The sequence below is a fragment of the Thunnus thynnus genome, chromosome 6 (assembly GCF_963924715.1).
Source record: "Thunnus thynnus chromosome 6, fThuThy2.1, whole genome shotgun sequence".
Classification (NCBI taxonomy): Eukaryota; Metazoa; Chordata; class Actinopteri; order Scombriformes; family Scombridae; genus Thunnus; species Thunnus thynnus.
This window is the reverse complement of record NC_089522.1, coordinates 12112112-12129880: the sequence shown is the minus strand read 5'-3', so window position 1 is coordinate 12129880 and position 17769 is coordinate 12112112. Positions and strand designations below refer to the sequence as shown.

General features: G+C 39.8%; 1 protein-coding gene across 1 annotated transcript in view; it reads left to right on the top strand.

Moving 5' to 3' along the window:
• The window catches only part of gnas (GNAS complex locus), a 28297-nt gene extending 11442 nt beyond the window's left edge, over positions 1 to 16855 (top strand). Inside the window, exons 3-12 of the mRNA XM_067591724.1 lie at positions 1692 to 1746; positions 1904 to 2023; positions 7384 to 7481; positions 12236 to 12290; positions 12534 to 12607; positions 12799 to 12857; positions 12953 to 13073; positions 13593 to 13723; positions 14315 to 14382; positions 14537 to 16855. Of these exons, the coding sequence (XP_067447825.1) occupies positions 1692 to 1746; positions 1904 to 2023; positions 7384 to 7481; positions 12236 to 12290; positions 12534 to 12607; positions 12799 to 12857; positions 12953 to 13073; positions 13593 to 13723; positions 14315 to 14382; positions 14537 to 14683 (928 nt within the window). The 3' untranslated portion in view covers positions 14684 to 16855. The remainder of the gene's footprint in view (positions 1 to 1691; positions 1747 to 1903; positions 2024 to 7383; positions 7482 to 12235; positions 12291 to 12533; positions 12608 to 12798; positions 12858 to 12952; positions 13074 to 13592; positions 13724 to 14314; positions 14383 to 14536) is intronic.
• Positions 16856 to 17769: the final 914 nt, after the last annotated feature.

Sequence of the window (17769 nt, the reverse complement as noted above, 5' to 3'; positions counted from 1 at the left end):
CCAGCTGCTTTTCTCCAACATTTGAGTCGTATGTTTGACTGGACATGCGTTGTTATTCATGTAGCTTAAAACTCTCTATTTGAACAATACCGACTTGATGATGAACTCATAAAGCAAACACTGACTGATTGTGTACTTCTGTTCTTGTACTTCAGTGGGATAGGCAGCAGCCAATGACAGAATTTATTTATTGAACATACCGACATGACTGAAATTAGGTCGATTAGAGAGTCAGTTTCAGTAACTTTTCAATGAATTTCGCAGCCCTAGCTGCATCAACAACAGAGCAAATGTTGTGATCGATATTGATGTTGAGCCAAAATACGCTTATAAATAGCATTGCGGCAACATGGCAGCTTGGTCAAGTGTGAATGTTCGTCTGCATACGTGTATGAATTTTGTGTTTGAGTAGAAACGTGTGTGTGAGAGAAGACGTTCTCAGTATTAATCTGTTCATGTTCAGTCCTGATCAAGACTTTAGCCAACAAGTTAGAAATTCTTCTTTGTCATATCAATGTAACGTAAAGCCTGAGCTATCGAGAAAGTGTCTAACATGCTGCAGTTATTACTTTATTGGCTAGTAGGTGTTGACAATCACGTCTGCATCTGCAGTGGTAAACTGCTGTTGCAATTAATGACCGAGTCTGTCTGTGTCACAGGTTAGCGTGTGTAAAACTAGTCCGACCATGTCGAAACACCTCCCCCTTGTGGGCAATCTGCAGCCTGCTAAATTTAAGTGAGTTAGAAAATACTTCTATTATAGTTCTTTACATCTAAACCTTTAATGCATCATGCAGCTTAAACCTGGACAGTAAGAGCAGTAAACATCTCATAGATTTTATCTGTCAGGTGAAGTTATAGAAGAATTGTGCAGCCTTAGTTTTCAGTAACCAAATGGATGACCTTCAAGGTGCAAATTGCACTGGTGTTAAGACACTGAAACTTTGCATTGCATGTGGTTTAGTGCTGCGGTGTCACTTGTGAAAAAGTAAAAAAAAAAGAGAAAAAAATGGCACAGAACAAAGAGGCCCATCTCACCCTTTTGTCACTGACATACAACTATTGTACACACAATGCGCTGCGGTCCTGGGAGGCTCAAGGTGACAGATAACTGGCTCTCTGGTTGCCTTTATTAGAAACATTTCTGTCACAGAGAGTCCAAATGTCTTGTACGAACAGCTATCCTTCACAGCAGACAGACATAATTTCTCTACCACGCGTGCCAATGAAGGTCTGTTTACCCTTCCCAGATCAAAAACAAACTCGATGCAGCACACTGTTGTGTACCATGTCATGGTAACATGGAACTCCCTCCCGGTACCTTTTTTCCTTTTAACTTCACAATAACAATATTTGCAAAATAAACAGTTGTCCTCTCTTGTGTTTAAGAGAAGAAAAGCAGTGGAGCTGTAGTGATAATGTAAGCTGTGAGTCTGCCTCGATGACAGTGAAAGTGACCAAATTTCATGTTCTTTATTGATTATAATTTTGCATGTTTGACCATTCTGTCAACATTATTCATTCATTAATAATTTTTTACTGCATTAAACTGCTATTTTGGCTCCTGAATTATCAGTAACTGTCGGACTGGATGCAGTTTTATTTCATTGTACTATTTGTGTGTCCTGTCCTACCTTAAAGTTCATGTTGATGATGATGATGATTTCACTGAACCTGTGTATCTGTTTCAGAGAGAAGAAGCAGAAAATTCACGACATCAAGAATAATATTAAAGAAGCTATCGAGGTGAGTGACTGTGTCCATCTCATCAGCAGACAAAAACACTAAAAATGCTCTAAATGATTCTGATTCGTTGATTAATTGAACTGTTGAGACGGATCATCTGTGTGTCCGTCATCCATATTTAAATGTGTTTTCTTTGGTGTTTGTGTGTGTGTGACAGACCATAGTAACAGCTATGAGCACCCTGACACCGCCGGTGCAGTTGGCGTGTCCAGAGAACCAGCACCGGATCGAATACGTCCTCAACCTCGTCAGCCAGAAGGACTTTGACTTTCCATCTGTAAGTAGACACCACACACACACACACACACACACACACACACACACACACACACACACACACACACACAGAAATATGATTATCTTCACACCAGTTTTAAAGGAAACGTTTTTTTTTTTTGCAGCTGTAGCTTTTAGTGCATGTGGTTTTGCAATGAATCGGACAATTTTAACGAACATTTCAGGTGCAGCTCTTTTTATCTTCACCTCCAAAAAGTGTAACTGTAGCTAAATTAAATTTAGGATTGGTTTAGTAACCTCTCTGATCACCTCATGTTGTTTACCCTGTTTGGCTGTTGGTGTAAAGCTGTGGCCGATATATTTGCAACAGGTGCAGGTAGGTTTGTCAGTAAATGATAGTAGATAATAGTCCCAAAATCCCAGGTGTTAATCTCTTGACACGAGCAGCAAACACTGAGCTTTGCTAATGACCTCATGGGTAATGTCTGTGTTGGGTTTAGTGTCTCAGTGGGACATTCCCATTAACTAATTGTCCATGCCAAGAGACCAAACCTCAGAGTCTCACTGTTTATCCACAACCACCTGTGGGGCCAGACTTTATTCACTTTTAAGTGAATTAAATAGAAGCTCTAGTTCATTTTCTAGTATTTGGGAATTAATTTTGTTTAAAGTCCTGCTGTTTTGGTACTTTATGGTACTTTTTAATATGTTTTCTGTCTGTCTAAACAATTTATAAAACATAAAACTTTTATAGTAACGCCACAGGTCCTCCTTATAGTGTACATGTTTAAGTACTCATTGGATTTCATTAATTAGGGAAAAATATGTCTTCATACCACCATACCAGTCAGGTATCACACATCGTATCCCTCTGCTGACTATTTTCAAAAACATGCCCTCTTTTAATGTTTGGATGTTTTCAATAAACTCCAGACAACCTTTAATTTCAGTTTATTTGAGTGAAGCATGAAAATCAACCTTCGGAGTCTTGAAACATGTTTGAAATAATGTTTTGGTGATCATCCATGACACAGAATATCACGTTTTTTTAAATTTAAATGATCAGATTTCAAACTATGGATGCATTTGAAAACTACACGATGATAATTGTTCACACTGATATAGAATTGATTTTCATGTTAATTGTTTTGATAGAAATACTGTTCAGAAAGGTAAACACTAACATGGTCCTTTAATGCTTCGAGGCACAGGGTTCATATTAATAGCGCCTGTGTGTTATGGGAAGATGAGTATTTCTGACTTTCCTGCTAATGAATGTATTAATTGGTGCAACAACCTAATTAGCGCAACAGCTTGTGTTTAACGTATGATGGTGATTATGTAGAGACATTAGGCGGCTGAAGAGCCTCTTGTTTCTTTCCATACAGTCATGACGACCTTCAGTAAACAGGGTCAGCTGTCCCGCAGGACCAAACTAGCACCTACACATCAACCTCGCCAAAGACGAGCCCCGCTGCCTCCGTTTCTTAGCCGAAAACACACTTGTAGCTTCCAGAAAGTTTAGCTAGAATTCAGGATTTTCTGGTCGCCCAGTTTGAAAGTTTAATGGCTATAATGTGACAGAAAGAGATGCTGTAATAGACGGAGGAAGCAAGAAGGGAAAAGGGAGGGTTGAGGAAGCATTACATCATGAAAGGAAGACTGAGGTTTTTATTTTTTTCTTTCTTAAAGCGCATGACTGATTTATAAAAGAGTGCTCTGTTTGTAAACACATGATGAGTTTGCTGTCATGGAGAGCTACATGATGAAAGGATTTTTTTTTTTTTTTTTTTTTTTACATGTAAGGGACGATGCAGATGACAAGATTTCTCTCACTAACGTCGCAAATAAAGACACATTTACCAGGTTCAGTGGCAATTCGAAGGATGTGAAGTTTTTTTCGTGATCCCCTTGAAATTAGAACTGAATCTTAGACTGAATGTACGTCTCAAGAACATCTTAACAAAAGAGGTAAAAGGGAGAAAGATTATAGATTTTTTTTTTTTTATAACTTTTCATAGATATAACTTTTTCTACATCAGTGTAATTGTAGAGATACAGGAGAGACTTGCATGTGGTCTTTTAAACAACTAAACTATTTGAAAGTGAAAATGAAGGCAAATCAAATTGTATACTGTAAAGATATCTAAAAAATTTTTGGCTACGTTCCTCTTTGGCAACAACAAATGTACTGAGTCACACGCACACATTTTTACAGTGCAGTGAATAATTGACCTTCTGGATATACTGACTGTTATTCCCGCTTCCAAGTAAGTGTTTTAGATAACTGGGTTACACTGGAAGTTTGTAAGACATGATGACAAATGATACGGAAAAAAATATGACCAGGTTGGGAAGAAAAATCCTTTAAGAAATGTGAATAAAAAGCTACTTATGGAAGATAATGATCCCGTTTTATTCCAAAGTCAGGAAAAATAGAAGATAGAGAGCAGCACACGTGTGTTTGAGTCAAGTGATCGTCTTTACCAGATACATTGATTTATTAATTAATTTATTTACACTCTCATTCTGAGTGATTTATGTTAGCAGCAAACAGCAGACGACCACTCAGCGACACTTTATTAAGACACGTCAGCTGTTATGGGAATCAAATCTGTGATTTTTCTCTACGGGATGATGCTCTCTTTAAGCGCTAAGTCACCCTGCCGTCCAAGGAATTCCACTCATGCTGAGCTGTTGGGAAGCAATTATTTGTTTACGCTTGCTGTTGGCTTTTCTTGTTTGGTTGGTTGACTTGTTTATGGCGAGCACGGCATAGTTTCCAAGTTATAAAACAGGATGGCGAAAGTGTATTCTTGCTTTCATCGGGATCTGCCTGACAGAGAGAGACAGCAGCGATGCCAGTCGTGTGTGTGTGTGTGTGTGTGTAAAGGGAGAGGTGTGTGTCAGGACTGTGACATTGCTAATTTATCTGGTTGTTTTTATGCTTTACTAAGCAGTGGATAACTTCCTACATATGATTACACATAGCAAATTGATCTATTCCGTTATAAACCGATGTAATTGAAAGAATGTGTGTGTGTGCGTCACGTGCGTGTGTGTGTGTTTTGTAAGAGTGAGACAGACAGGCGTCTGTGTATTACCGCTCTGATTTAGAAAGCAGCCTGTGCTCGGCCTGCATTAAGACAGTTCATTGACACGGCAACCAAAAAGTTCCTGTCAAAGGTGCAGTGTGTAGAATTTAGAGGCAGCAGAACAGATTTGAGAGAAATTTAAAATAATATTCATAAGTATGTTTTAATTAGTGTATAATCACCTGAAAATAAGAATCGTTGTGTTTTCATCACCTTAGAATGAGCCCTTTATGTCTACATAGGGAGCGGGTCCTCTTCCACGGAGGCCGCCATGTTGCACCGCCATGTTTCTACAGTAGCCCTGAACGGACAAACCAAACACTGGGTCTAGAGAGGGACTTTTGTGTGTTTCTTGACTTTCATGGCCATCGTAGGTTCTCCTACAAGCTTGGAAGGGGAGGCTGAAGGGTATTCGGTTGGTTGCAATCTGCAACCTCACCGCTAGATGCCACTAAATCCTGCACACTGGTCCTTTAAGTCACTTAAACGGCCCCCATACATACAAAACACGCCGCTGAGTCCCACATTAGTCTGTTCCTCATTTCTATCTGCACCTTCACATCAACACACCTGGTACGTCAACCCCAGTTTTGACAAGTAGGACCTGGATTTAATGCTGCAACTTTTTATTATGTCAAATAGTTAGGAACTTTATTGTCCACGTGTTCGATTAATCAGTCGATTTACAGTCGTAAGAAACAAAGATAAGCAAACCTTCATATTCGAGAAACTGGAAAATGGTTTGCATTTTTGTTTGATAAATTACTTAAATGTTAAATCAATATCTGTTTTTTCCCAACATCAGACTTTTAAAAAAAACCCCAAAAAGTTAGAGAAAGACAAACATCTGCACTGTATAGATGACATTCTAATGGGGAACATTGAACACCTCCTGAGCACAAGTTGAACCATGTCTGGACAGGTTTGGATCAGATAGAGAAGGTCAAATAATGTAATAGGCGTCATTCAGTGATATTTTTAATCCTGTGTGGAATCATGTTGTGTATTTTTGTGGACGTGATATTCGCAAGACAAATAATCCAGTTTTTGAGTGAACTGACATGTCCTCTGTCCAGAAGGACGTCCAGGCTTTATGCCAATTACAAATAGTTCATGTAGTATTTTTGACATGTTGACACGTTGCTGTGAAGGAAGTGTTTTGACTTGGAGTTATGAAGTTGTTGAGCTGGCTCCTCTATACAGTAAATGCCCCAAACATATGACCCAAAAAATGACTGTTGCCTGGATATCAACATCAAAACCTTTTGGGAACCAATGAAAACGTGTTATAGACTGTCAAATATTGGAGGTTATTTACTTATTCTTTGATCAGATATTCCTTGAGCTGAATTAGAAATCTTTGCTTATTTTGTCATGTATTTGTTAAGACAAAGTTCTTGCACTGCTGCTCATGTTAAGACTAATGCTCACAGGTGTTTGGTTCAGGTATCATATTGGCACCACTATCAAAGGATACACAGGCCATGTGTTGCCCTGTAATCCTCCTCACACCTGTGAAAGGCTGTAGACTGAACATGAGTTTCAAAACATGATCTATATATAAACCGTATATAAAGATTGAATAGTTTGGGGTTATAACTGTGTCCTTTATTGCCATTATGTATTCAGGGGAGATGTTATGATAAGTTTTATAAGTTACTAGTGTGTTTTCAGCTACTTTCTAACATCCTTTAAATGAAATCTCCAGAGGACGTCTGTTGTTCAGTCAGTGAAGTGGTTAATCCATCCATGGTGCCTGTGTACAGTGAGGAGCCTCTCTCTCCCTCCGCCCCTATTTACCTTTACAGACATGTACACAGGCATCGCCCAGGCACAACGTACACTGCATGTGGTGTCAACAGAAACGCCAAGCGCCCGCTGCCCTCACACACTCGCCATGGACGACAGACAACCCCGTCCTAGTTTCTGTCTTCTGTCACAGCCGTCATACTAGGTGTAATATGCACAGTAAATAATACAGAATGTCTCCTTTCTTTGATTCAGCAGATCAACTGTTAGTTGACCCAATTTAATCAAGCAAAGGTCGCTGATTTTTACTGTACTAAAAATACTTCGTGTAACTGAACTTTTCCACTGCCGTTAGGTCAAACTGAGCGTGTGTTTTGTAATCCCATTTTAAACAGGTTTCAGCTTGGTAAACATACACAAACACGTACATTTCCCCAGTTATCCTACTGAGCAGCAACGTCAAAGCGTGTACTTTTCTGACACTCTTCATCTTTTTTTCCCCAATCCAGTTTTTTTTTTTTTTTTTAATTTCATGTATTTGTCTGTCCCTCCTCAGGAGTTTTACGACCATGCGAAGACACTGTGGCTGGACGAGGGGGTCAAAGCGTGCTACGAGAGATCCAACGAGTACCAGCTAATCGACTGTGCACAATAGTAAGTAACCACCTGCCAGTCCAGCTTCATGGTGAATTTTACACTGACATTTATTGGGTGGCACCCAATAAATGGCCGCACCTGCTGTACCATTAAATACAATATAACAGCCTTACAAAAAAATCTCTTGACGTTTTGATGTTTCTGATCTTCAACTCTGGTAGTTTTTGATGTTGATAGTAGTGGCGTAATATTAGATTTAGAGTTGCTGCTAATTATTATTTTCATTTTTTATTTATCCAGCAATTCTTTTCTCAATAAATAAATAATTTTGTCTATAAAATGTCAGAAAAGGGATAAAAAAATGCAAATTATGCAAATCAAGGTTTGCTAAAGCCTCGATGATGTCATCAGTTAGCTTGTTTTGTCCAAATCCAAATTATATTCAGGTAACTTTCACGTAAGACAAAGAAAAGGCCTCACAATGAATCCATTATTAAATAGCTGCTGAGTGTTTTCTATCAAAATCACCCGACCAGGGCTTCCAGTTGTCCCAGTAGCCTACTGGTTAAGAGACTTAACAAACCACCATAACAGCATGTCAATCTGAAAAACAACATCAACCAGTCATCTAATAAAATAATCATAATTTCAGCTCTATATTAATAAACTGATAATTCAGTGTAAACAGTATTTCTCGTGGTGCAGATTAAAGGCCTCAGAATCACAGTTTTCACCAGGTGGCACAAAAACTATTGAATTAGTTTTGGTAACAAGAGTTTATAATATGTCTAAGTCTATAATATGGAAAATACCTCCCTAAAGTACGAAGCAACTAACCGTTATTTTCATTATTTAAAATGTCAGAAAATAGTGAAAAATGTTGATCACTGTTTCCCAAAACCCAATGTGACGTCTGCAAGATATTCAGAAACCAGAAAATATTCACATTTTAAAAACTGTCATCAGAGAATTTGGACTCTAAACAATTAATTGATTCTCAAAATAGTTGGCGATTTAATTTAATAGTTGGCAATTAATCAACTAATCGTTGCAGCTCTGCTCGTAAGACAGACTATTAAACTATTTAAATAATTGGTGTTATTCATGAGTTCAGAAATATTAATGTTCATCTAAACTAATAAGTTGTGGTTTTTATGACCGTACAGTTTTTTTTAGTTTAAAATTTAACGTTTCTTTATCATGTGGTTTTATTTTTTTTTTGTCCTTTATATATTTTAATGTGAAGAACTGTTTATAAATCAAGTTTCTTCTTCTTACTATTATTAATGTTGAACATTCACAGAACAGTGACTTAACGTTCGGTTACACCTGCAGTTAGTTTTTCTTGCTCCATAGTGGCAAAATGTACTTTGTTGCATTTTTTATTTGGTTTGTTTTGGTTCACACTGCCAGATTACAAATGAACCATGACAAACAGCGTCACATGGGCTCAGGACATCATGGTGGCTCTGTGATTTTTAAAGTAGCTTCATACCAGGAAGTGCAGCTCCCTCTGGTCAGTGTGGAGACTTCACCACAGCAGGACTCATACTGACTGGGTGAAAGGTTGCAGTATTGACAAACATACACAGACTATGCTTACTATTTTTATATATTTGTTGATGGCAGCTATTTTTTAAATGATTTGAAACAATCATCAGTTGTAGCTTTCATGTGGAGGGGGGTCATCCCTGATTCTGATCCCTGTAACTTCATCTAAACGTGACGGACTTCATGTCATTAAGCACAAACAGGCAGGATTTTCCATTCATGAGAAGCGTCCGGCTGTCGCATGTCAACATCTGTAATATTTTAAGGTCATTTCTTGGAAGAGATTTGGATTGAACACTGTAGGAGGGAAAAGGACGAGCATATTTTGATGTTTCTTTAGTTTTTATCACATTGTTCTCTCTCGTCTAAACAACGTAACCAAATCATTCTACTGTTTGAGTGAAATACTGCAAACATGCCTGATGTGAACTCGACACAGCTGTACTGTAATGTGTCCTGTAACCAACAAAATGCTCATAATAGTGTACAATTCATGTACAGTTAAGATTTTGCTCTTCGGTAACATCTAGTGGCAGCCGTGGGATACTGCGTCAGACTTTGTGCCCGTTAGGTAACTGACTTCAGAGATGTGATAACGTTTTCTACTCAGTGTATAAACTGACAGACGCATAGAAAGCTCCGACATTAGTGTCGTCTTTGCTCGTCTCACCAGTATTTTACTCTGAATCAGAAGGCCATACACACGTGTTTGCATCAGTATTGATGTTTCGTAGATTCCAGCTGACTTTTATATGCAAAGAGCCACTAAACTGTTTCTTCATTGACGTTCATGTACAACATCTCACCCACAAACGATGTCAGAAACAGTTGCAGATACAGTACGTCGCTGCGCTCTCATTATCTAAACCCACAACTACCACCTGTCCTTTAGACTTTTGCTCAGTGATCCTCTCTGCCTCCTTTTCCCACAGCGTCTTTTACACTTTATATCACCAAAACACCATCTTCTCATTGTCATATCAAAATGATAAACATGTATTTTCTTATAGATTTAATAAATGCGACGTAGCCCAGTTTTCATCAGCTGACAGTTTGTTGCAACGTCCAGTTATCTTCTCCAAAGCAAAAGCAGTTACAGAGACTGAAGAGAGAAAATTGTAGTTAAATATTTTTTTATGTAACAGCAGCAGTTTGCAGTGTTTGGGAGCAAACATGGCCGAGGCTGAGTCATCTTCAGACCAGAGGATGTTTAAAGGAGGAGGAGGGGTGATGTTTGTGGAGGATACCTTCGCTGCTCGGCTCTGGACTACGAGCCCGAAGCCTCAGCTGTTTTTTACTAAATACGTCAGTCTTAGTGAATATTATGTGCGTTTAATTTAACACTTGAAGTCGATTTGCTCCTCTAAAAGTTTTACCCTCCCCTTGTGTTTCTCCCTCAGGTGTTTGAGATGGTACGGTCCTGTCTTTTTGTTCCCTCCCTCTTCTTGCTCACACATCCAGAACAAAAACACAAGCTCATCCTGCTCTTCTTCTTCTCCTCCTCCTCCTCCTCCTCCTCCTCCTCCTCTGTCTTCCTTCTCTCCATCTCTGTCTGTCTCTTTTCTTTTTTTTTTTTTCTGGAGCTACTCCAGCCGCACTAGATTGGGAGCTGATAGACTATTAATAGCGCCTGTGGTTGGGTCTCCATGGTAACCGTGCTGGAGGCCAGGGCGCTGGGGAGCTATTTTTGAAATCTGCTCTGTAATGTCAGACAGACGCCACTACCTTTCATTCTCTGTCTCTCTTTCTGTTTCTTCTCTCTCTCTCAGGTTCACTCTCATCTCTCTGCTGTTTCTGCTTCCAGCACGTCGTCCTCACATCAAGTCTCTCCATCTGTCTTTTCTCTCTCTATCATCTCGGTTTCCGTCCGTTTCTCTTTGATTCACAGGAATACACAGATTAGAGACACTTGTTGTTGTGAGACGAGAAGTTTACCGCTCGTCTTCTTTTCCTGTTATGTGTTTAGAGATGATGCAAACTAACGTGAGAGTAAATAATCAAACCAGCATTTCAGAAAGTTTGTGCCTCCAAACGGCTGAAAACTTTTTGAAACTGTTTAAACTTCAATACCAAGAATTTTCTAAATTATATATTTATATCAAGAGATGGCAGCAGACTGCACACATCAGGATTATTTTTGACTTAATCTGTGACGTTTTAAAGACATTAAAAGGTGAAAAGATCTAATGTTGAGAGTCCAAACTTTCTGTGGACTTAAAGACACGTTTTATTTGATCTGTTACAGGGTTTGAACAAAGGGTCGCTAAATGTTTTGTCTTGCGTGATGACTTAAGGGTCAATTTCACTCTGAATTATAACCATTTATGAGACAATAACACCTAAATGTTTCAATTATGTCGATAATCCTCTTAAACTTTGTTTCTGCCGACCACCATGAAGTCTATTTATTTATTTGGGTTCCCTGTTACCAGCACGACAGCTGCTCCTCCTGGGGTCCTTAGAGAAAAGAAATAATAGCACTACTAAAATAATTTCACTTGATAATGTGAATCAGAAGTAAGAAACTAGTGTGTGAGTAAGTATTTTGTTTGTTACATTGGCTTCATGTCATATTGATCAGTCATCTGCAGTTCAGAAAAAGTTTGAAGGTTTTTTCCCACAGAAAATGTTTTCCTACGTGTGTCAGGAGATTTTAAATCGTGGCCCACCTCCCGTTTAATTACTGCAGGACTAATGAAGTGTTAATAATAAAATAATGTAAAGTGTTTATAGTATAAATTACAGCATTAGAGCAGTTTTTTTTCATGTGCATAACAGAACCTGAAAGAGCACTACTTAACTGATAAAATGATCTATTAGCTATTGATAAAAGTTCTACCACTTTGGCATTTTGGACACATCTTCCATTCTTCTCATGCTGTGTGTCTCCTGCTTTTTGTGTTGCTGATCACTTCCAAGTGTGTTTATTCCTCTACGGCTCGTCCACTGATGCCTTGAAGGTCAAACACTTGGCGATATGATTTATGTTGGTCCAGTGGAGAGTTTCAGTCACATTGTCAAAATGTTGTGTTAAAGCTTTTCAAATAATATGTCTCGGCTAAGTTAAAATGTTTTCATTCCTGTTTCTAAATGCTGTATGAGGGAACATTTTATTTAACGTTCTATTAAACACACATGATGCTTTTTTAAAATGTTGTTACAGGTTCTTAAAGAGAAGAGAAATCAAAGAGTCGTGTTTTAGTTTTTTGTCATTGTTCTCCACCACTAACATTACCCCTTCTCACCTTTTGTCTCTTCAGCTTTCTAGACAAGATTGAAATTGTGAAGCAGAGTGACTACACTCCCACAGATCAGGTGGGTGAATCTCTGCTACCGTAAAGTGATCGTTTTTACCCAAGCTGTGAAGCTCAGACATGTGGGCCTAAAATAAAAAACATCCCATGTCCCAGTTCCTCCAAGTTTTTCACCCTGATCTAGAAAATAAGTTCAGGACGCTATACTTGCTCCAGATTTAGTGCTGAAAGTATTTAAAATCCTATAGAATATCTTCATGATCTTAACAACCTTTTTTGTTACAATTTCTTTTATTTTCACCAGGATTTGCTGCGGTGCAGAGTACTGACTTCAGGGATCTTCGAGACAAGATTCCAAGTGGACAAAGTTAATTTCCAGTAAGTAAAAATGTAAAGAGAAGGAGGAATAAATCATCTGCTCAGGAACTGTGCAGATTTCTTATAAAACTGACTCAAAGTTTGTATTAAAACATACTATGAAGGCGTACTGAAGCATAGATGTACCGTTTGTCCACATGATGGCAGTATTTCACCCATGAACCTTAATGTCTCTTGTCTGATTTACACAGTATGTTCGATGTCGGCGGTCAAAGAGACGAACGCCGGAAATGGATCCAGTGCTTTAATGGTAACTGACTCTTTCTGCTTCCTCTCACTTCACTCGGCTCTTTTTTTTTCTCTCTCGCTGTGTCTGATTTTTCAATGACCCTCTCTCACCCTCAGACGTAACGGCCATCATCTTCGTGGTAGCCAGTAGCAGTTACAACATGGTGATCAGAGAGGACAATCAGACCAACCGTTTACAGGAGGCCCTCAACCTCTTCAAGAACATCTGGAACAACAGGTGAGGAGAAGCAGATGTCTGTTGGCCTCTTTGTTTTCTGTCACTTATTAGAAGTAAACAAGATGGACCAGGAACCAGGAACTTAATTTCAGGGTCCCCCCCCCCCCCCCCCCCCCCCCAATTTTGTAATTGCAGACAGATCATAGTTATTGACACACCCAGGTAACATTGCTGGGAAACTTCATGAACTGCTTTTTCTCTTGAAAGATTGCATAACCGTGTTATTTACAAGTTCCAGCAGCGTGTAAGCAAACTATTGTTGCAGAAAGGTGGAAAACTACCAAGATCTTTGATAGCGTGTCTCATATCATGACAAACATGGACGTCACTGAGTTTCATGCCTCAGTCAAAATGTATTTGCTGACATTATTTTTGTTCTAGTACTGAATCCAGTAAGTTTATTTTCTCCTCTAAATTACTGTTTTCAGTCGTGGAAATGTTTTCTGCAGGAACCACTCAGACACAGTTTGACGGCTCAGTGTATCTGATCTTAATTCAGAGTGTTTTGTTCTCCTTCAGGTGGCTGCGGACCATTTCTGTCATCTTGTTCCTAAATAAACAGGACCTGCTAGCGGAGAAGGTGCTGGCAGGAAAGTCTAAAATCGAGGAATACTTTCCTGAATTTGCTCGCTACACCACACCTGACGATGGTGAGCAGTCATGCTGCAGCTTTATCCACATACCGATACTTTGACCTCTTGTGATAATTGTTTGTAAAGTAGGGTGACCAGACATCCCAAACTGTTCTCAAACAGTCCCAGCTGGAAACAGGTCTGAAAAATACCAAGATGTCCCAGTTTTCCATCACCTGTGCCAAATATATCCCAGTTTTTAAAAAAGAAATCTGTTTCCTGAGCTTGCAGAAACATCCCTGTGCTTTCATGGGGATACACCAACTACTACAGTGATATTTCAGCTTTTAGTGTAAAGTATTTTTTTCTTTGTGACTGTGTGAGTTAACATGCACAAACTCGTGACTGGTGATTCCCTCTAAAAAAAAAAAAAACTACATGTGAGGGACGGTGCATTTAGTGTCGGTGACCACAAGAGGTCATCTTTGATATACACTTGGGAGATCAATCTGGTCACACACACAAATGTCTACTTGCTGACTAATAAATGAAAAAAAGCCAGTTTCCATCCTTGTTGCTGCAAGATCACCTCATGTTTGAATAGTTGTCACTTTAAGGATTATGTATTATGTAGCAGTTGGTCTCATTAGCTTCTCTCTCATCTTCCAGCGACACCAGAGCCTGGAGAAGATCCACGTGTTACAAGGGCAAAGTATTTCATAAGAGATGAATTCCTGGTGAGTTTGGTCTGCTTGTGTGTTTTATACTGTGAGAGCTATATATAACATGACCAAGAATGTGTTTGTTTACTGTATATTTTTTGCTGTGAAGTATCAATTATCTGTGTTAGTTTGTGATTTATTTTTCACCTTTTCCTTTCTCCATGTACAGAGGATCAGCACAGCGAGCGGGGACGGGAGGCACTACTGTTACCCCCACTTCACCTGCGCCGTCGACACGGAAAACATCCGCCGCGTCTTCAACGACTGTCGAGACATCATCCAGAGGATGCACCTGAGGCAGTACGAGCTGTTGTGATGGGAGAGGAAAAGGTGTTCGGCCCAAAAAAAAAAAAACGCAAAAACAGATCGGACTATGAAACACCCTGAACCCTGAGTCTCTGAACTCCCCCTCTTCCACAGAGGTGTGTGAGCTCTTGTGAAGGCCAAAACACTCACACACATAAACACACACATACACACACTTACAGTAAACACCCTGAAGCCAGAACTTCCCCCGATGCAAACTCCCTACCTGTAGTAGACGGAGATCTTTTGACGGATGAAGGGTTTAAGGGGGGTAACACATGAACGGACTCTGATCTCCACCACTTTCAGCCATACTCCCAGCCTCCTCGCCTCTCGGACATCATGTATCGTCTCCCCCCCTCCCCCCTGTACACGTAACCTTCACCTTCCCAAAGTCTGGACTGTATCTCCTGCAGTGAGGAGGGTTCGAGCTGCGGTTGAGATTGAGGTTGAGATTGAAGTGCGATTTGGAAAGAGATGACTGTTGAATTACTGCAAATAGAGAATAAACATGTCACAACAGATCAGCTGAACACTGTATCTAACGAAAACACAAGCACTGTGCTCAGGACTCGACGCCAATCCTTCCTATCACTTAACACACATCCAGAAATACAACAACCACGGGAATCTGCTTGCACACAGAAACGTATCACACCTGCTTTTTACTGGACTGCAACAACCGGGGCGGATCCGGAAATGTACTGATCCGCCTACTGTAGCAGCAGCCGACAAGCGACCTGTTCATTGAGCTGTCGGCTGATTTTTTTTGTTTTGTTTTTTTTGTCCGTCACAGTGCTTTGAGATTAAACAGACTGAGCGACTGCGCAGCTGAGCCCCGAGGAGCAGTGTTACCACGTCGACGGACTAAAACGGACCAGGGGTGTGTTGTGATCAGCCAGGCTGCAGGGGAGGTGGGGCAGGTTCACAACAAACAGGACAGAGCCGACTCCGATGTGAATTTCTCTGCTGGAGTTTGGACATGAGAGGGACGACGACGGTCCCTCGACTCCTCCGCAGAACTGTTTTGCCACCTGACTTTGCCTTGTTGGTAGTGGAGCAAAACGTTAGGAGGAAATATTGAGTTTAAAACAAGAAAAAAAGAAAAAAAATAATGCCAACTTTTATGGAGCTTAACAAACGGAGGGCAAAAAGCATCCTTCTACAGTACAGTACCATATAAGTTAAAGAGAACTCTCATCTTGTCATGATTGACCCTGTTTTACTGTCTCCACAGCTGTTTTTGTCTGTGTAGACTTTTGTGCCATTGTGCCCTGTGCGCTTTCTTTATCTTTACTCTTTCTGTCTCTGTCATTCTCTCCCTCTTCTCTCTCCTCTGCCGATTCTACTCACTCTCCGTCTCTTTCTCTCTCTTCCTCCTTCACTCCTCCACCACCTTCCCATCCGCACTTTTACTTTACTGGCAGTGCTCTTTTTGTTGTTTTTTTTAAAAAATAAAATAAAATATAATAATCCTGGACTTTAAAAAGAAAAAAAGGAAGAAGATGACAACAACAAACGGGACGCTTATTTGTTTTTGTTTTTTTTTCACTCATGTGGTCAAACAACCTGCTAGCACCTCCCTCCATCTTCCCTCTTCTCTCCTCCCTCCTCCCCGACCTCTCGCTCCTCTGTATGTCTGTCTTTACTTTACTGCTGAACTATTATTCTTGTACAGACTGTAAAATGTATTATTTTGTACAACTTTATTGAAAAAAATAACTTTTAGAAGATCCCTGTGCCTTGATCACGACTGTACGTGTGTAATGAGCTAAAGTGGGTGTCATACTGCGCTGTATAGCTTGGCCAATCCCCTCCTAACTCTCTGCCTCCCTCGCCACTTCCTTCTCTTTCTTTATCCCCCTCTCTCTTTCTCTCTCTCTCTATCTCTTTATCTGTCTGTCTCTCGCTCTCTCTCCTCTGTCCTCTCTCTCTCTGTCTCTCTCTCTAGGCTGGAGGACAACCATTCGTAGCTTTTGTAGTTTTATTTCTCTCCCCTATCCTCCCATTCTCTCTTTATGATTTAAATGTCTATTTTTGGATCCATATACCCCAAAAAGATAAATATATGAAATGTATATGGGTTTTAAAAAAAAGTATTTTATTAGAAATCAAATGAACCTTGACAAATTGTACACTTGATAGTGTGCGTATTGCTATAACTTAAATCCTTTCAACTGAAGTTGTGTTCAGGTTTCTTTTGTTTTCCTCCGTTGACATCTGCAAAGGACATTTTGAAGGGTTAAAGAGGAGATGACAGATGCAAAATGTTGCTTGTTTCTACACAAATCGTATTCTTTTGCTACCAAAAGACCAAAAAAAAAAAAAGTGACAAAAAAATAAATTATTTTCAGTTTATTTTCTGATGAGGGGGGAGGGGGTCCTCCTTCCTAGCCTTGCACAGCAGAGGCGGCCTGTACAGTATTAGCATCTCTCTCATTTCAGTGCCCTAGTCTTCATTTAATGTGTACATCAAATATGGGTCTCTACTTTCTGAACAGGAGCTCTAAGAAATAAAGGTTTTTTTTTGGTGCAGACAGCAACAAGTCTGTCATTACACATATAAACACACACACACACACACACACACACACACAGGCGACACTGCTCTCTCACGTAAGCTGCATTTTTGCAATCTTATCCCTAAATTGCTGTAAATCCTCACCAGAGGAAGTGGCGTTTCCTGTTCGTTTAGCAGACATTTCCTCTTCAGATATGCAGTCTCTATTTATTGGGACGACCGTGGAGGTTGTAAAGTCAGATTCTGACAGGAGGGCCTCTGGTTTGAAGCTCAGCGATGTGGAAACTCAGGTCGAAAGTTAAATAAGGAACTCGGCCCACTCTTCATAAAAGTGCAACTGATGTGTCTTTATCCTGCAGAAGGCTCCTCAGTGAGCCCTTGAGGGTAAAAATGTACTGAGTGGACATGTTGTGAATATCCAGCCCTATTCTGCAAAATACAACTCCTGATATACAAGTGCATTTGGTGTTTTGGTTGCGTTGCCATGACCACAGTCAGAAATGAACGTCTTTACAGGAATACTTTGAAAAATCTGCAATTATTTACTCAACATCTGTATAAGTTTTAACTCTGAA